Genomic DNA, 21,749 nt, shown 5'->3' on the forward strand with positions numbered 1-21,749 from the left:
AGAATATTGATAATGTCAAGGGCTGGACAACTGTCTTCCAAGCGCTCGTAAAATAGATCTTTGTTCTGCTCGGAAACACAAGACTAGATGTTTTAATCTCAGACCAAGTACAAATCCACTACTAAATTCGAGTTTTTAGTATGACAGCTATAATACACCTTTAGGTGCATGGCAGTAATATCGGCATAGTACTCGCAAGAGCATAAACTTACTTACTTATCTGGCCCATTACAGAACATTAGTTCCATAGGCCGAACTAAGAAAAAATCTCCATTTCTCTCTGTCTATTGCTTCTCTTTCTGGAATACCGCGCCTTGTCATCTCTTCTTCCACTAGTTTGCGCCATCTATTCTTTGGCCTGCGTGCACCGCCAAGCGGATCATATTTATACGCCTTTTTAACGGGTTCCTCATCGCTCATTCTTATGATATGGCCTAGCCAACGCAATCGTTGCATCTCAATACGTTTAACTATATTGACGTCGTTGTATATCAGTTACAGCTCGTGGTTCATGCGACGTCGATATTCACCGTCAACGCAGATTGGTCCGTAGATCTTTCGAAGAATTTTTTGCTCAAACACACCAATATCTGCCTTATCTGCTTGCGCAAGTACCCAGGCTTCGGAAGCATACATCAGCAGGGGTAGTATCAGTGTTTTGTAAAGCGTTATTTTTGTTTGACGAGATGTGGCTTTGGTTTTAAACTGCTTACTTAGGCCAAAGTAGCATCTGTTAGCCAATACAATTCTTCTTTTTATTTCACAACTGATGTCGTTAGTTGTGTTTACGGCGATGCCGAGGTAGACGAAGTCTTTTACTACCTCAAAATTAAAGGAACCAACGTCAACAGTTGGCCCGATCTCTATGGACGCATTGCGCGTCGACACCATCAACTTAGTCTTCCCGCCGTTTACCGACAGACCCACTTTAGCAGATTCTCCTTCGACCTTCATAAAGGTATCTGTTACTTCTTTTACTGATCGTCCCATGATGTCTATATCATCAGCATAAGCAAGTAACATGTCGATATTGGTGTAGATTGTGCCACTTCTTTTGACGTTTGCCTCTCGAATAACCTTTTCCAGCAAGATGTTGAAGAGATCACACGAAAGGCTGTCTCCTTGCCTGAAACCTCTTTTGGTACAAAATTCTTCGGAGAGGTTCTTTCTTATTTTAACTTAGGATCTCGTGTCAGCGTGGAGTGGGCAATACTTTGCCATTGCGCTGATATGTTATCGGGATGAGGAGTGCTGATATCTGATATCCTGAACACACTATCTGTATCAGTTACCAAATTACCTTGCTGGTCTCTATAGCAGGAGGGGCCTGTACGAAAGCCATCAGTTTTATGCTTTACTCTTTGGTAGTATTTTCGGACTTCATTCTGGCTGCTGTACATCTCGATTTTTTCACACTCCCGTTTTTCTATCTCTCTCTCTTTTTCTTGCGGAAAAAAACGAGAGAGGAAACTCTCCTTTTCTCCCGATATCTCCCTCGTGGGCTACACGTTGCTACGGATTGTAAAATAGCCCTATATGCCGCATTTTTCTCTTCGGTAGCAGCACGACACTCCTGATCATACCATGGATTCCTTGGTGGATGTCTCTGGTATCCAAGTATGGATTTTGCGGCTGTTTGCATGGAGTGGGCAATACTGTGCCATTGCGCTGATATGTTATCGGGATGAGGAGTGCTTTGATTAAGCAATTGGGCTAGTTGAGTAGAATATGCATAAACTGGACTTTTTCTATAAAAAGACCGAATATTCCAGGGGTATATTAGCAGATCATGATCTTTAAAATGTTTGGAGAACTACGAACTAATAGTAGTACGTGTATCAAAAAGTAATATATACAATCGTTACTTATATAAATTATAAATAAATTTTCTTGAATTCTGGGTACAGCTCCAAACCATCATATGCTCTGTTTTCTATTTTTTTTTTAACTGACAATATTAATTCGGATTCTGTCTATCCGTTCTGAGAAATCTCCTGATTTTATACTGATGTTATGTTACATCTTCGCATTCTTCTTTTGCTGCTTCTAGGAATGTGTTTTTTGAATTTAATCCATATGATGTTCATAAGTTAGCTAAATAATTGCGGTTATCAGTAGTGTATAAGGTGCACAGTAAAGATAACTTCAATTTGATGGAAGTACTTATAAAAATATGGCCTGTTCCCGTACTTTATTAAGTGGCAAAAGTCGTAAAAGTTGCAAAAGTCGTAAACGATTTTCATATACATTTTGTGTACGGGAACGCAAAATGTGTAAAAGTGGTAAAAATTGTAAAAACTTTTTAGTTCTGGGACAGAGCTATAATCATTGTCTTATACGAAGCTAAACATGATTCAATGACCTTTCAATGTATGAATATTATCTAATTCGTCATTTTCAATCATATGACTGACCTAATCATAGTAAACGATTTCTTAAAACATTTACTTTGAATGGATTGCTAGTCAATAACTTGAAACGACCTTGCAATGCCAATTCATTCAAACTCTTGAAATAATTTAACAAAAAATCAAAATATTGAAGTGCCAAAATATAACCAAAACAATAAAAGAAAGTAAATGACAGATTACGTTGTTTACATTTGGGAATACAATTAACAAATTAAACAATACAAACAACGACACAGCCATGCAGCAGACAGAGGTCATGATAAGATAACAACTCTAAACAAAAGAGAGTTCCCTTTCCGGAAAAAACTAACCACAAAGAAATTGCGTTGTAGTAGGCCATGTTCAGACAATTGAAGGCAATTAGGTGATAACTTAAGTTGGTCGCAGTTTTGAACAAAAAATGGGTCATTAAAATGTTATTTTACGATTAAGGTTTTAACATATGAATGAATGAATGTGTTGTTGACATTACAACAGCTGTTTGGTGTCAACACTAAATTTCAAAACATTAACTCAACTCGTTCGAATGGGAAGCGGGGGAATATATACTTTGTTTTAAATGGTAGACAAGAGTTATGATAAGATAAGCATGTTAAAACACATAACTACTATTGTTTACAATTTCTTCTTTTGTGTAAACCATTGTAGGGTAAATTAAATATTTTAAAAACAAAAACAGTAGTTAAACCACAGGTGGTGAAATAAAAGAATCAAAACAAAAACACAAAAAGCCGCAACTAACACAATTATTGGCCACAATTATGAATACATGTCAAATAGTTTACAAGTACATAATGTTACGGATTTTAATTTTTATTTAATTAAGTAAATAGTAAATAAAATTAGGTGTGAATTTAGTTACAAGATCACTGTTACACAGTTTTACTTCGAAAAATTATATTTCTTAAAATGTCAAGCACGTTAGAGATAGATTAGATAACTTAATGTAACAACAACGAATCAGTCGTTTGTTACGTTAACACACACAATGTTTTAACATTTGCTTTAGGTGATGATGATTAGCAGAGGTTTAGCCTAAAACAAAAAATTTCATGACTGACAGACAGCTAAACAGGTAGACAGGCAGGCAAGCAGGCAAAATGAACAAAAAATTGTTACAAAATTTCGTTTTTTAGCACTAACAACAAGAAACAACTTATTCAAGTAAGGCTTTGAAAATTATTATTTTTAATTGCGGAAAAATTTGGTTCAGTTTTTCATTTTTTCAACAAAAAGAAATTAACAAAAACTCGAACACACACAACAATCATAACAACGATCCGAAAAGAATAAATTGCCACTGCATTTTAAAACGTTAAGATTAACACATATGTATGTTTGAATGTTTGCATGTAATGCCAATTACATAAAATCTAAAACTGTTTTTGTAAATTTTTACAGCGGTCAGTTGGCTGGTATGAAGAAAGTTATTACTACATGTTCACGTTAATGTAATTGGCCATTGTTATTTATGGGAATTTTTGGGCTTTGTGTTTTACTTTCTTGGTAACTGTGTTATAACATTATCACAATTTATTGTTTTTTATTTCGTCCATATATTTTGATTGATTTAATTTTTTTGTTTTGCAAAATTTTAGCCGATAACCTATTTTTGGGTTAATAAATAACAATTACCGAATGTGTTATTTGTTGTACAATATTATTTATAGTTGTTATGATGACGCATAAATGATGATAGAAATAAAAATAAATATTAATATATTATTAGGTAATACAGATTTTAATTTAGATGGCGTTATACAGCTTGCTGAACAGAATGTTGTCTTTCAAATTCGTGAATACATTTTTTAAATTCACTTTTGGCAGTTTTGTTGAGATGTGTATTATTTTATTGTTGTAAAATAATTCCAGTTTAATCTCGGGTTTTGTTGTTTTTAAATTTTTAAAACAACAAGTTTTATTTAAAGTGGGATGCGGTCAAACGAATTCATCGGTTACGTTTATTCTTGAGCTCTGGTCGTCATAAAATTGGGGAAGAGTTCTTTGTTTCAATGCAAAGAACTAAGAGAACTGATGAGTCCAAGTGGCGTTGGACGAAACTAATTCTTTGCCTTTCCCGAAATTAAACCAATTTTAACTACATCCCACTTTAAATAAAAGTTGTTGTTTTAAAAATTTAAAAACAACAAAACCCGAGATTAAGCTGAAATTATTTTACAAAATTTTTTAACTTTAAATTTTATACAAATTCTGTTTAGACATAGAAAAACAGAAATCTACTCATAAATAATGTGAGAAAAACTTAATAAATTAATAACAAAGTTATTACGAAAGTTAAGCATTTATCACGAATAAAGGTACCAATATTTTTTTTTTATCTGAAGAGGTGTCCTCCTCAACTGCTTTTGGAAATTATTTTGTTTAAATATATTTCATAATTTTGCGACAAACACTGTTTCGAAAGAAACGTTTGCGGTACCCACTATCTCATATGACTTTGTGAATTATAATTATCGTACTTTTAAAGGATGGAATTTTAAAAATACTCAGTTTTAAAGATCCAACCCAAGATCCAAAGCCAAGATGAGGTAAAGACATCACTAAACCGGCTGAAGAATGATAAGGCAGCAGAAGCCGATGGTTTACCAGCCGAGCTGTTCAAAATCGGAGGCGACACGCTGATAAGGTGTCTTCATCAGCTAGTTAGCACCACCTGGCAGGAATAACGAGTATCCGACGATTGGAACCTAAGTATCCTGTGCCCTATCCACAAGAAAGGAGAAACGACTGTATGCTCTAACTATAGGGGCATAAGCCATCTGTCTATTACCTACAAGATATTGTCAGGGATATTATGTGAACGACTAAAGCCTATGGTCAATGAAATAATTGGACCACCATTGACCATATATTTACCCTGCGACAACTCCTGGAGAAGACCCAAGAGATGCAGATCGATACCTACTACCTTTTTGTCGATTACAAAGCAGCATTCGACAGCCCCCTACGTTCAAAGGTATACCAAGCCATGTCTGAATTTAGTATCGCTGCAAAACTCATTCTGCTTTGTGGAATGACATTAACCGATACTCGGTCCCCAGTTCAAATAGGAAAAAACCTATCCCAAGAGTTTAGTACCAAAAGAGGTTTCAGACAAGGAGACAGCCTCTAGTGTGGCATATTCAACATTCCGCTGGAAAAGGTTATACGCGATGCGAAGGTCAATAGAAGTGGCACAATATACAGTTAGTCAACTATATTATTGCAAACGATGAATTTTTAAGAATTTAGACGTTTAATTTGGAATTACTACTAGAAATTCTTTCAATAATGTTGGGCTTTTTGTAAATATCTGTTTATTAACCTGTTAATGACAACATCAAGCCAATAAATCCAGAAATAGGTTGGAAATAACAAAAACAACGGGCAAAAAGGATAGGTACCTGGTTTTTGTGGTGTCAACTAAATAATTGCAAAATGAATAAATGTGCAAAAAATCGTGGAGTTTCCCCCGCGATTTTTTGCATTTAAGGATTTTAAAGGTTTTTATGGTATGTGGACATGTAGATCCATAATTATTGATCATAAATTAATTTTTGTGTGTGTAACATAGACGGTATATTCAGAAAAAGAGAAAGTCAGGTTAACGGTTTCGGAAAATATGCTACATTTGGTCTATTCCAATTATAATAATGGTAAATCCGAAAGAGAAATGCCTTAAAATCACCTCTCGTAAGCTAAGAAGTGTATACAACATCATATACCGCACCGAGAAAGAAGCCAGGTTCAAACTGAGGGCGATACAGGGCAGGTCCAAAATAGTAACCTCACGAATTGACTGTAGAATGATTAAAGAAATTAACGAAATAGACCAAAGCAGCACCAGAAAATAGCTTTTTCTAATTAAAAATGATTTTGGAGTAAGTGTGTCACATGAAAAAGTCAGAAAAGTGGTACATAATAACAAACACTCATCATGAGAGACTAGGTAAAAACCATTGCCCTCCTATCACAATATATAGAAACTATTCCGACATGTTATAGACAACTTTTCACGCCATCTTTAGTATTGGGATGGTGTTATATTTTCTGATGAGACTAAAATTATGTTGTCCTATCACAATGGACTTCAAAAAGTATTGGGAAAACCCTTGAAAGCCATGGAAAACAAAAATTGAATACATACCGTAAAGTTCGGAAAACTGTCAATTATGGTATGGGGTTGTATACCAAGCAGTAACCTTGGTAAAATCCTGATTTTGGAAGAAACAATGACATAGGAGGTTTATTTAGATGCTTTAAGAAAATATTTAACCAAAAGCGTCAAGAAATTTGGGCCAGCTGACCCTGAAAATTTAAACAAATTGCAATATAATTACTACCAAGACAACGACCCTAAGCATAAATCAAATTTATGTAAGACTTGGTTGTTATACAACTGTACCAAAGTCATTTACACCCCGTTCCAGTGTCTAGATATTAACCCCATCGAAAATTCATAGGTACACCTGAAGGAAAAAGTCGGGAATAGGTCGTCCACTTACCTGGGGGACTAAATAAAATGCAATAAAGAAGAATGGCTAAAAACACCATTGGAATATGACATTCCGAAACTTATTTATTAAATTCAGATACGTTTACAAGCTGTTTTTGATGCCAAATGTGGGAATACGAAATATTAGAACCAACTTTTCGATAAATACCGTGAAAGACTGAAAAGTTGTGAATTTTGCAATTCTTTAGTTGACAGTGCAAATAATGAGTTTTACTCATTTTTGTTAATTTTAAGAAAATGTTTAGTGAAATTTAGCTACTTTTTATTTTATTATATTAATAAACATGTGTAAGAACTGCATTGTTAACAAAAATATTAATAATGATTTTATTTATACCAAAAAAATGATGTTTTATTTAAAATTTTGTAATGATTTTGGTTTTGCAATAATTAAGTTGACTAACTGTATATAAACAGCCATATGTTACTTGCCCATGCCGATGACATTGACATCTTGGGTCGTTCAGTAAAGGAAGTAACTGATACCTTTGCAAAAGTCGAAAGGGAATCTGCAAAAGTGGGTCTGGCGGTAAACGGCGTGAAGACCATGTTGATGATGTCGACGCACAAAGATCGGACCAACTGTTGACGTTGGTTCCCATAATTTTGAGGTAGTAAAAAAAATCGTCTACCTCTGCACGGCCGTAAACACTACAAACAACATCAGTTGTGAAATGAAAAGAAAAATTATATTGGTCAACAGATGCTACTTTGGCTTAAGTAAGGAGTTTAGGAACAAAGCCACATCCCGTCAAATAAAAACAACGCTTTACAAAACACTGATACTACCCGTGCTGATGTATGGTTCCGAAGCCTGGGTACTTGTGCAAGCAGGCAAGGCAGTTTTTGGTGTGTTTGAGAGAAAAAATCTTTGAAAGATCTATGGACCAATCTGCGTTGATGGTGAATATCGGCGTCTTATTAACCACGAGCTGTATCTGCTATACAACGACATCCGAATAGATAAACGTATCGAGATGCAACGATTGCGTTGGCTTTCAGTCACTCATTCCAATTTTCATCGAAATCGGAAATATATATCGTGTTTGGTGCAGCAAATACGTGAAATCGGCCGAAAAAATATATGTGGGCTATATCCAAATCTGAACCGATTTTGATATAAGTTGGCACATATATTTTTAGACCGCATTCAGTCACCAATTCCAATTTTCATCGAAATCGGATGAACATAGCGTGTTTACTGTAGCAAATACATGAAATTTTCCGAAAATATATATGGGGCCTATCCAAATCTTCCTATTGCTAAAAAAATTATACTCCTATGTTTTCAGCTGAATCGGACAATAAATGCGACCTGTACGTTGCGGACGGACACACGGACATGTATAAATCGTCTCAGAAAGTTATTCTATACATATCCCTAAAAGGAAATATGGGTCTATCTCATTTCCTTATGCATGTTACATACAAATGCACTAACACATAATACCCCTTACCACAGTGTGGTGTAGGGTATAAAAAGAAAAATCAGGAAAAACGTGAGCATAAGAGACTCGAGATGGCCAGGAGCCTCAACGAAGTAAGAACATTTTACCTGAGTGACTGGTATTATACTGGCACATTCACCGCCAAAGATAATGAAGGAAATCTAGTAACTGAGGATCTGGAAGGAGCACATTATCATGCTTTTGGTGTAAAACATTAGCCACACTTATTTTATACCAAAAGCTTGATGAAATGCTCCCGCCAGATCCTCAGTTACTGAAAATGAACGAGAACCAATTCCAAACGACAGCATCTTCTTCGAGATACCCGAAGGAGATGACCGATATGGGCCAGTTTAGAAATTAAACTAAAATTGGACAAACAATTGGGAAAGTTTGGACCAAATTGGTTGCCCCGTTCAAGGGATATCGTGCATACCATTTTAGTGAAATTTTTAAATATCAGAGGAAGTACCGGAAGTTTTGGACCGGTATTACCCATATTCGAACTGAAACTAAGTTTGGAAAATTATGAACGCTCGAGCGAACCAATTCCAAACGACAGCATCGAGCTTTTTCCACCCAACCAAAGTGAGGTCATGACAGCAATTAATCGGCTGAAGAACAATAAGACAACAGGAGCTGATGGGATACCTTTCGAACTGTTCAATACCGGTGGCGACATATTGTCTTCGTATGCATGACGACGATTGGAACTTCAGTTGGCTATATACACGGGACAAAAAAGGAAACAATTCAGTTTGTGCCAACTACAGGGGCATAGGTCTCATATCCATCGCATATAAAGTGCTTTTGAGGGTATTGTGTGAACGGCGGTTTTAGACCAATGCAGCTTTAGACCAGTGGTGCTCAACTATTTTATACATTAGCCTCTCTGAAAGTGTATTTCTTTGCTAAACAACGGCATATAAGAATGGAGAGAGATTATGTTGTTTTTGTACATCCGTTAACGTATATGGGGGAGCATAGACCTGAAAAATCTACAATAAATCAAATCTTCACTTAACAAGAAATCCACCTGTTCGTCGACTATAAGAGGGAATAAGGTCAAAGGTGTTCCAAGACATGTCTGAGTTTTGCATTTCTACAAAATGAATGTGATTAAGAAGAACCACATTAACAAAACAAAATTAGCAATTAAAGTAATAAAGAACATCCCTAGGTATTCAATACAAACGAGTTTTCTGAAAATATGCCTGTCTGTCGTGTGACCTATTTCTCATCAAGAATATCTTTTACCCCAAGGAATACTAAATACTGTGGGGTTATATGAAAATGTGGACCTATACCGCCAATTTTCAGCAAAACCCCAAGAGAGACTACAAGCCAAATTTTACCATCTTCTGTTGAATAATGTGGCAAAGACTTGCAATATACTAAAAATCGGAAGGCATACTAAAAATTGGGGGTCTATATGAAAACGTGAACCCGTCAATTCTCAGCAGGAATCTTTTAGACTCCTTTCCCCAATAAGGGAGACTAAATACCAATTTTTAGCCATTTCGGTTGAATATGTATGTACCTTCACAGAAAGCACTTACTCTGCAGGAATATTTTATACCCCAAGGAAACCTAAATACAAAATATCAACTATTTATGCTGGATAATGATCCTAAAATTCTGAAATAACCATTTTCAGAACATGGACCTATGCATCTATGTTAAAATTCTCTGCATAAATGGTTTTCAAAAGGTAGTAAAAACTTCTGAACCAAATTATAAACATAAATATTGCGAGCTGTATCTTGGTCTCAACAAACGGGTCGACCGAAGTTATGTCGACTCAACAAATCCAGTTTCGAGAAAAACACGTCTTATGTTGGCGATATAAATTTGGCTCAACTAAAAAAGATTATTACACCATAAATAAAATAACTACCTGGAGTTTTGAGCTAGGAAGATATCAGTACTAAATTTATGTGTAGGATCAAGCATGATTTGAACTGTTTTAGTGCTTCATAAACTCAAAAAACTTTTTTGTTGATTTATGCCAAACTCTTTGTAAATGAGCTGTAACTCGTTGAGTTGTAGATATATCAGCACGAACATTTGACACAAGATAAGGTAGAAGTCGTAGAAACAAGTAAAAAAGTATCAGTCGGCTTTGCCGACAGGGATATACCCTCAGCTTGTGTGGATTGAAATATTTTTTTCCAAAAAAAAACTTATGGATTTAGGGGGGTTTTCAAAATTTTGGGCGTATGAACCGACAAAAGTGTGGATAGGATTAAAGTTCAAAAATTTGCGGAGATATCGATAGATAGGACTTTTTTTATCACACTAGCTTACGAAAAACATAATATCGCTATAAACAGGGCCACTAGGAAAACCTTCGTTAAAAATGTCCAAAAGATCCTCGAAAATACCCTTAACCACCATTTCTGTGGGTGGCACCACAAGGATTGGACAGATGGGTCCAAATTTGAACATAAACTAAGTTTCGACAATATTTTTAGACCAAATCGGTTGCTACGTCTATGAGAAATCGCGCGTACCATTTTAGCGAATATTTTCGAACTTTTGTGGGGGAGGTACCGGAAGGAGTAGACCAATAAGCACCACCTACAAATTTCATCTTATATTCGAAGAAATATTACAATATCCAAAGTGTGGACGAACGCAGTATTCGGTTCGAGTTCTCCAGCCACTGCATATGGTGACATAGGGGTTTTTTACAACTTTCGGGCTGTTTTCTCAAGAAGTATAGATCCAGCCTGATCTATATCTGGTAGATATATTAGGATGTGTGGACCAAATCGGTCACTCCCATCAAGAGTTATCGTGCGCACAATCTTTCCGAACATTTTTGAACTTTTGTGGGGGAGGTACCTGAAGGAGTGGACCGATATGGCTTATCTTCGAACTTAAACTAAGTTTGCACAAAATAGTATGAAGGCCGCATTTTGGACCGAATCGGCAGACCCGTTCGAGAGTTATCTTGCGCTCCAACCACTACACACGGTGTCATAGGGGTTTTTTGTACCTTTCAGGCTTTTTTCTCAGGAAGTATGGACTTGCCCCCGATGAAACTTATACCGTCGTATGGGGAGCAGGTCCTAAACTGAACTTTTCCGAAATTTTGTGTGGGAGGTACCCGAAGGAGTGGACCGATTGAGTTCATATTGGAACCCCATCTAAGTCTGGTAGAAATTTAATGATGTGCAAAGTATGGATCAAATCGATTACTTCCTTCAAGAGTTATCGTGCGCACAAATTTTCCGAACATTTCCGAACTTTTGTGGGGGAGGTACCGGAAGGAGTGGACCGATACATCTTCGAACAAAATATTACGAAAGCCAAATTTTGGACCGAATCCAGCCAGCCAGACAGACAGACAAGGCTAAATCAACTCCAAATTGTCTGAAACACATTTCGTCCAAACATACTTGGGGTCTAAAACCATTATTTCGATGAGGCACATTTTGCCCGTATGAAAGTGTATATACCCTCGTTAGCATAAATGCTGAGGGTATAAAAATATAAATTGTTAACTCAGAAAACTCATTATACCCTCAGCCTTTAGGCTATGAAGGGTATATACACTTTCATACGGGCAAAATGTGCCTCATCGAAATAATTTTAGACCCCAAGTATGTTTGGACGAAATGTGTTTCAGACAATTTGGAGTCGATTGAGCAATGTCCGTCCGTCTGTCTGTCTGTCTGTCTGGCTGGCTGGAGCGCACGATAACTCTCGAAGGGATGAACCGATTCGGTTCAAATTTTGGTTTTCGTAATATTTTGTCTAAACTTAGTTTAAGTTCGAAGATGAGCTATATCGGTCCACTCCTTCCGGTACCTCCCCCACAAAAGTTCGAAAATGTTCGGAAAATTTGTACGCACGATAACTCTTGAAGGGTGTAACCGATTTGGTCCATACTTTGCCCATCGTGGAGCGTGTACCAGACTTAGATCAGGTTTTAATATGGACTCAATCGGTCCACTCCGTCGGGTACCTCCCACACAAAATTTTGGAAAAGTTCAGTTTAGGAACATCTCTCGAATCGCTTTGATTTTTGCTTTAGCAACTTGTATTCACTGCCCTCCATACGACGGTATAAGTTTCATCAGGGGCAAGTCCATACTTCCTGAGAAAATAGCCTGAAAGTTGCAAAAAACCCCTATGACACCGTGTGAGGAGGTTGGAGGGCAAAATAACTCTCGAACAGGTCTGCCGATTCGGTCCAAAGTTTGGCCTTAGAAATATTTTGTCCAAACATAGTTTAAGTTCGAAGATAAGCCATATCGGTCCACTCCTTCAGGTACGTCCCCCACAAAAGTTCAAAAATGTTCGGAAAAATTGTACGTACGGATAACTCTTGAAGAGAGTGGCCGAATTGGTCCATACTTTACACATCCTAATATATCTACCAGATATAGATCAGGTTCAAATATGGACTATATTTGTCCACTCCATCCGGCACCTCCCACTCAAAATTTCGGATACATGTTCACTTTAAGACCTGCTTTCGAATCACTTTGATTTTTGTTGGAGCAACTTGCATTGCTGCCTCAATTGCGATGGTAAAAGTTGTTTCAGGGGCAAGTTCATACTTCTTGAGCAAACATCCCTGAAGTTCTAAAAAATCCCTATGGTACCATATGTAGTGGCTGGAGATCCATTCTTTTTAGTATCTCCTCCGCAAAACTTTTGATATTAAATCCTATCAACATTTTTGTCAGTTCAAACGCCCAAAGTTTTTAAAACTCCCTAAATACATGAGTTTTTTGGGAAAAAATTGTTTCAATATACACAGGCTGAGGGTATATCTCTGTCGGCAAAGCCGACTGATACTTTTTTACTTGTTTTAATACCCTCCACCATAGGATGGGGGTATATTAAGTTTGTCATTCCGTTTGTAACTACTCGAAATAATCATTGTAGACCCCACAAACTATATATATTCTTCATCAGCGTGCAATTCTACGTCGATATAGCCATGTCCGTCCGTCTATGGAAAGCACTCTAGCGTCCGAACGGATTGACGTAGGTGGTGGTGGTGTATTGAAAGGAAAGGAACTATATAAATGAAAGAGCCGGATATAGTTCCAATAGTTCCTTCTCCGGAATAGTTCCTTGGAACTAGTTCGTTCAGGAACTACACAACTTTATTACTTTTGAACACGTCAAATTCCGTCCGTTTAACAGTTTTTCAAAATTTATTGAAATTACAAGGGTAATACACACATTTCCATACAGTTTCCCATATTACACAAAAATTAAAATTTTTGAAAAAAATTAAATTTTTTGGAAATATAATGATTTTTTTAATTAAAACTTTTATTTTTCTATCTTTTTTTGGTGTTCGACCATTTATAATAGATAGGAAGATATAAAAACACAAGACATTCATATTTTAGAAAATAGTCTGACTGTTTTATCTGTCGAACAAATTATAAAAATATCTCTATCCGTTCTAAAGTTAAAGAATTTTGACCAGGAAAAAATGATTCCGAACCACTGTGCGGCGATGAGGCCAAGACGTCCTGTAGACACACACCCACTATGGACTTTGAAAGATGCAATTTTGAGGTAGTTAAAGATGTTAATAAACTCGATACCATCATAAATAAAGTGAATAATAATATTGGCCAACAGATGGTTCTTTAATCTAGTTAAACAGATTATAAGTAAAACTACATATCTCTCGCCAAACAAAAATCACGATCTACCAGACTTTGATACGTCCCATACTTATATATCGATCCAAAGTATGGGTACTTGTAAAATCAGATGAGGCAGAAATTTTCCTGTGTTTGAAAGAAACATTCTTCGAAAGAAAATTCTTGAAAGAAAAATTCTTCGAATATGAAAGAAAAATTTGCTAATATGCGTTGGCGGTGAATACCGGTGTTGTATGATCCACACGTTATACCAGCTGACTGACATTTTTATTCTTTTTTAATTTTTGTCCTTAAATTGAAGTATGTATTAGCAACGAAAGTTCTGCTTAATTTAATTACTTAACACATCCCACAACTCTATGAACACTGTATTAATATTTATTGTCAGATCTAAGGAAGTTTATAAACCAATTTTTTCGTTTACATTTTAAACATTCACCACCCTATTTTCAATATCTTTGAATGTAGTATATTTCACTAGTTTTATAATAGGTATCTAAAACAAATTTAACTTACCCAACATATTATTCTCTTTGGCATCTTCACAACGTCCAACAACGCGAATAACTCCTCGGCCAGCTACAGGTGAAAATGTGACAATGCCACCGATTCTGGCAATATGGGGTGGTACCCGAGGATCTTCCACCATGGGTAAATCGATTGCATTATTTCCATTATTATTATTGTTGTTGTTATTATTATTATTTCCATTGTTGCCGTTATTGCCATTGTTGGCAATATTGGTAATGTCGTTACCGAAGGGACGCATTTTGATTTAAAGATTTCTTTAGTTAGGTTTTACAATAATTTATTTAGTATTACACTGTTTTCAATTTCACTATTTTCTCTAATTTTATTTTTCTTTTTTATTACAAGAATTTTTCACAATTGAGAAAATATTGATAAGTAAATTTGTTCAATTTGTATTTTATTATTAATATTGCACTTTATAAAGTTTGCCCATTGAACATTTGCACTGGCTTGTTATTATATGTAACTGTGGTTTTAATAAATAATTATTTAAGCAATTTATTATTTTATTTTTTTATTTTTCAGTTACAAACCGCTTGCTAAGTCTTCCGTTTTTCAAATGTTTAAAAAGCTCTTGCATCAGCTGTTTTTATACTACGCAAAACAAAACCGAAAGAAAGGAAAATTTACAGCGACAACAGAAAGAAAGAGACCCAAAACAAAATAATGAGCTAAGAAAAACAAAGAAAACTTGAGCATTGTGGTGACGCTCGTTTATCTGTCTGCTTGTTTTCTGCTTGTGCAGCACTTGCAGTATTGAAGTTTTATCTAGCGATCATTGGAGATACCGGTGAGAAAATGTGCTGAGAGCATTCATTAATTCAAATAAAATGCATTCGTTCTTATGTACCATACGTATTCACAATCACGGTTGCCACAGTTGGTAGAATATTACCAAATTTGGTAACTTTTTATAGGGTTGGTAACTTTGTTTTTGGTTTGGTAACTTTTTTAAGGTTCGATTGTTCAAACTATAAATGATCTATTCCAGAACCTACAAGAAGCTACTATTTTTACGATAACATTTTTTCCTTTATGTTAGCGAAAAAATATTAAAAATTAGTAGATTATTGCAGTACTGGAACAGACCAAATATTTTTGCTTTTCTTTTATTACTTTCCGCATGTATATGTGGAAATTAATAAGCCAACGGCGAAGAATGCAAATATCATATCAAGGGTCTTTTTTCACATCGGTTATGCACCTATTCTACCTGTTTTTTATATATTTCCTATCATCCGGCTAAAACCTCAAGAATAGCTAAAATAGTGAAATTATACAATTACCTGTAGGAATATTTTATACCCCTAACGAAGAGAAACTACCAAAATGTAGGCCGTGTCGGCTCGATAATTGGTAAAATCTTTCAAAATATGTACCGAATAATAAATAAGTCGGGCGGTATCCTTCTAAGGGTGCAATATCAAACGATTCTCGAAAGAAATGTTTTATACACAGTAACTACCAAATTTGAGCAACTTCAGTTGGATAATGTGGCTAAAACCTTCAATATTTGAATAATTTAAAACAATAGTGAAAACTAATTACCAATTAAAAGGTCATGAGTTTCTTTTCAAAATATAACATTCAGGGGAACATATCTTCCAGTTATAAAGATATAGTCATTATACTAAAAATTTTACCAATTTTCCCGCAAAACTGTTGGTTCATTTCACCCGCTAAATATTATCTGATCATCATGTTAAGGCAATGGTTTTTTTCTTGCTTGCTTGGCTTCATTTCTGGTAGAAGAATAAAGAAAATTTTTTTACTAGAGCAAAGAGAATAAAGCAAGCAACGAGTTAATTGTGTTTCTACCCTAAACCCAAACCATACTTAAAATTTCGCGTCGATCAGATCACCCCAAAAATGGGAGCCCGACGTCCATACAATTCGTGACGATTGGTCCACTATTGCGGCCTGCAGTTTGATTAAAATATTTAGTGGACGGACACACATCTCAAAACCTTATATAAATATGCCTTGATCTAGAATATATACATTTTACAGCGTTTTCGATGCATAGTTCGATGGGTAACAAACGAAATGGCAAATTTAATTTGTTGGTAACTTTTTGGTAACATTTTCGGAAAATTTTGGTAGACAATTTTTTTGCCCGGTGGCAACCGTGTTCACAATACTGAGATAGCTCTCCCAAAAGATCTCAACTAGGGTTGCCATATACTAAAAATTAATATTCATTACTATGAAAAATGTCTTTAATTTTCTTGATTAAACCATTTTAATACACACTACAATTTGTACTTTACAAGTGAACAAGGGAGGAATCCTAAAATCCTCATAACATCTTATTTACGGGTTTCAGAGAGAAGTACACATACTTTCAAGGGCATTTATCCATCCATCGAATGCTTGTTATTGCATTACATTTGTCATACGATCCCACTGGCGGGGTCTTGAGTATTTTTTTAACAAATCTGAGACAAATATATACATTAGGTTGGGGCGATTTGAACATCTTAAGGGGCGTTTCACGTTTCTGATTCTTGGAGTTGACTGTGAAAATCGAGCTTTTTCATATTACCTTTTTTTTTCGTTTTTGGGAAATTTGGAAATTTGGGCTATTATTTCGTTAACTATTTAAAATAGGGCTGTTCAAAAGGCGCCCTTCTGCTGTCGGTGCGTGTCAATTTGCTCACTCACATAAATAAAAAAGAGAGCTTTTGTTTTTGAAATGAAAATTTTCAATAAACATTTTTTTCTATTGCAAAAGACAACCCAGCATACTAAAATTACTTGAGATAATATTACAAAAAAGTTTTAAACTGCATGTGTAATAACTAGAAAATGATCTAAACGGTATCCCATGGAAAATATTTAATATGTACGCTTATTGTAGGCTTCTCCTGTAGAAGCAGATGATTTTTATAAATATTTTTTGTTTTGGTATTTTATAAAATGACACAAAGTGGAATGTTGGGATACTATGGAAAATATTTGTATTTTCAAACAAACACAATCTCAAAAAATGTATGTAGTTGTGTGCACAGGCCTAATTTAAAATTATGACTTATTTTCAACAGTAAAGTTGTAGTTGTATTAGCTCGGTCAACAATTTCTCTGAACATATTACTTGGAAAAAACTTCGTTTTCATGGGCAAAAATTCGAAAATGTAGAAAATGCACCATTTTTGTCACGTTTTTGCACAACACTAAGGTAAAAATTGTAGCCAAGACAATTATTAAGAATTCTCTAGTACATCGTAAAAGCATTTGAACGTCAAAACTGCCTGAAGGAGTTTTGACATTGTGAAAGTGCAAATTTTGGTAATTTTTCAACATTATTGGGTGACCACTGTGCGTTCAGGAATCCATTTTCTCGGCCAAAACCACAATTTCTTGTGGTCACCGATTGTTAATTTCTATGTGAGATTCGATAGTAAAAATATTGAAACTAAGTAAACCAAAAAATTAGGTCAAAAATATTTCAAGGTGTGGGCAATTTTGGAAAATACGTAATTTTTGCAAATTTCTGGAGAAAAAAAAATAGCTTTTTCTCGGAAACTATGAGATATATTGTGTTCATTGTTTTTTGTTCGTTGAGTAGGATTGTTGTATTTAAGAATAAATTACCACAGCGGTTATTTTTCCTCAGGTACTACATTTTAGTGAAATTCCTTTTAGAGAACAGCTTGGAACAAAGTTTCGTTTTCACAGAATGATGCCCGAGAGTTTCCTCTTTCAGCCCATGTACCCCATGGTGAACAAAATGCTTGAAGCGTGATGTGAAAGGTGAAGTATGTCTCAGAACATACCCGATAGTTTTTTTTTTACACAAATTGACATTTTTGTAATATCCCACTATACCAGTTGCTGATATTTTTCGAATGTTTGCCACAAGTTTCGAAAACGATAGCATTTTCGAAGTTTGGCAAATATTTTTTCTTGTGTTTTTCTTTTGTTCGCCAAAAGTTCGAAAACGATATTATTTTCAAACATATGGTGAATGTTGTTTCTCGAAACAAGAAAAATTGTTTCGAGAAAATTTTTTTACTTTGAAATTTTTTTGTTTAAAAAAATATTTTGTGTAGTTTGTATAAAATTCCCATTTGCTTTTTTCAAATAATTTCAATATAAATGCTACCTATAATATTAATAATAATTGTTGATAAAGACAATGAAATAAAGACGAAAAAGGTACATTACAGAAACATCAAGAAACTCCACCAAATATGTTTTCGCCAATACCGTAAAATCTATCGACATTCGCTAATAATGTCATTATTGATGTCCGAAATCGAAGGTTTTCCTGCCACAAACTGAGCGACGAATGAATCGTTTTCAATTCATTCTCGTACACTCCACGTCAGTAGAATAGAACACCTAAATTTTTGTTAATGTTAGATTATTTATCCTAAAACCAAAGAATCTACGTTTCTAGTCTTATACAGATTTAAAGTTTATGATGTTCCGTATCAAACACAGAAAAAATTATGTTTCTAGCTCTTCGCGAAATGATTTTCTGATCAATTTTCCGATAGTACTATGAAAAATAGGCTTTTATTTTTGGTCGTCAGGATAGAACAGTCACTTATTTTTCGCGAATTTTTGAGATATTAACGGCGAATTTTCTTTCAGTCGATAAGGCAAGGCCTTTTAATCATTTTCGCCAAAGAAAACCTATAAATTATTCCGCGGACCCCGAAATAACAGCGTAAAAGGGTTTAAATTGACAGATAATTGAAACATCTCGGAATATCAATAGGTGTCGCGTGTTTATGTCACATTTCTTCACAATAACATCGAATATGACACAGACAACTTCGACGGGTACAATCGAGTGCTTCGGATGCTGCTAACATGGAACATTTTCAAAATAATTATGAAAAACGTCAAAAATTCTTATAAAGACCTTGATGTTTTGTTCAATAAAATGATTTTTCCGCGTACAAGTCTGCCGTTTAAAGGTTTGGAAATATGCTCCGCATTTAAAGGGAGCTAATCTGATGTTAAAACAACCGCTATTTTATACACTGAGGGAAATTTAAGTACTTTTTAAATGCAGCATATCTCAAAAATTCGCGAAAATTAAGTGACTGTTCTATCCTGATGACCAAAAATAAATGCCTATTTTTCATAGTACTATCGGAAAATTGATCAGAAAATCATTTCGCGAAGAGCTAGAAACATAATTTTTTCTGTGTTTGATACGGAACATCATAGACTTTAAATCTGTATAAGACTATCCTGATGACCAAAAATAAATGCCTATTTTTTATAGTACTATCGGAAAATTGATCAGAAAATCATTTCGCGAAGAGCTAGAAACATAATTTTTTCTGTGTTTGATACGGAACATCATAGACTTTAAATCTGTATAAGACTAGAAACGTAGATTCTTTGGTTTTAGGATAAATAATCTAACATTAACAAAAATTTAGGTGTTCTATTCTACTGACGTGGAGTGTATGTCGTTTTCGAGCACAATATGAAAAAAACTCAAATTTTTAAATTTGATCTTGAATTCCTCTGCCACTAGACCGAATTAGAATGAAGAACAATTATGAAAATAATTCTATCCGTTCAAAAGCTTTGGTTGGGCGTTTGGTTAGTAACCGTCGCCTTCAAAAACATTGTACTATGAAAGAACAAAGAACAAGAAAATCAAATCCCTCTAAAGTTAAACTTTTTCGGACTCTTTATAGAGAAGGTGCAGTTTACACATTAGAAGTGTACATATGTATGTATATGACAGCTACAAGGCCATAGAGGAAATACGATGGATTGGGAAAGGCGTCACAGCAAACCCATAAAGGTGACACACAATATTAAAGCATGAGTCTGGCTGCGGATTTGTAGTCGATAGGAGGTTGAAACATCTGGTCTCCAGCTTCACCCTAGTGAATGAAAAACTTGCTGCAATACGGATAAAAGCAAAATTCAGTGTTATTTGCGCTCCCCACTGAAGACAAGGACGAAGAGACCAAAGATATATGCTACGAGCGCTTAGAAGAAACATATGGTCGTTGTCCTGCTCATGAAATTAGTAACATATACTGATTGTGTGTTCAGGATATGGAAATATAATTTTTTATACCCTCAGCATTTATGCTAACGAGGGTATATACACTTTCATACGGGCAAAATGTGCCTCATCGAAATAACGGTTTTAGATCCCAAGTATGTTTGGACGAAATGTGTTTCAGACAATTTGGAGTCGATTGAGCAATGTCCTTCCGTCTGTCTGTCTGGCTGGAGCGCACGATAGCTCTCGAACGGATGAACCGATTCGGTTCAAATTTTGGCTTTCGTAATGTTTTGCCCAAACTTAGTTTAAGTTCGAAGATGGGCTATATCGGTCCACTCCTTCCGGTACCTCCCCCACAAAAATTCGAAAATTTTAGGAAATTTTGTGTGCACGATAACTTTTGAAGGGAGTAACCGATTTGGTCCATACTTTGCCCATCGTGAAATGTGTACCAGACTTAGACGAGGTTTTAATATGGACTCAATCGGTCCACTCCTTCGGATACCTTCCACACAAAATTTCGGAAAAGTTCAGTTTAGGACCTGCTCTTGAATCGCTTTGATTTTTGTTGTAGAAACTTGTATTCACTGCCCCCCATACGACGCTATAAGTTTCATCAGGGGCAAGTCCATACTTCCTGAGAAAATAGCCTGAAAGGTAAAAACCCCTATGACACCGTGTGCATTGCACGATGGGGCCAGTAGCAGGTTTTCGAGGCAAAAAGTCAATTTTTGAAGTGAACAATTTGGAAAAAATGATAACGGATTTCGATTGCCAACACTCTGAATCACTGAAAATAAAAAAATAAATCAATCTGGTAACATCACATAGCGACATACTGATCTGGCAATGGTGACATATTTTCTTATGTATCATTTTCCGAGATTCATTATAAATAAGTAGTGAAATCATTTTAGGCGCCAAAAAGAACATTTCAACATTTTTATATTTTTTAAACATGGAAAGCTCTTCAATGGGTATGTAAAATAATATAGTGTTAACAAATAATAAAAATGTTATGTGTGGTAAATGTATTTTTGAGTTAAGATGTTATGTCTTTTTTGGAGTATTTTGCTTTGTTATCCATGGAGTATAACTTTTGAGATCTAGGTAGATCTAGGATATTATATATATGTGGTGAAAGGTATTAATGTGTACTATCATTTTGTGAAAAAATTAGCTGCGCCTATCTGCGCCTTTTCATAAAAATCC

General features: G+C 35.2%; 1 protein-coding gene across 1 annotated transcript in view; it reads right to left on the reverse strand.

Annotated features, from left to right (window-relative positions):
* LOC141398082 (leucine-rich repeat-containing protein 20-like) overlaps positions 1-15,353 on the reverse strand; it is a 42,744-nt gene extending 27,391 nt beyond the window's left edge. Inside the window, exon 1 of the mRNA XM_073975268.1 lies at positions 14,534-15,353. Coding sequence (XP_073831369.1) covers positions 14,534-14,786 — 253 coding nt within the window. The 5' untranslated portion in view covers positions 14,787-15,353. The remainder of the gene's footprint in view (positions 1-14,533) is intronic.
* Between the last annotated feature and the right edge of the window lie 6,396 nt (positions 15,354-21,749).

The sequence above is a fragment of the Musca autumnalis genome, unplaced genomic scaffold (genome assembly GCF_047663935.1).
Source record: "Musca autumnalis isolate F117 unplaced genomic scaffold, ASM4766393v1 scaffold_3, whole genome shotgun sequence".
Taxonomy (NCBI): domain Eukaryota; kingdom Metazoa; phylum Arthropoda; class Insecta; order Diptera; family Muscidae; genus Musca; species Musca autumnalis.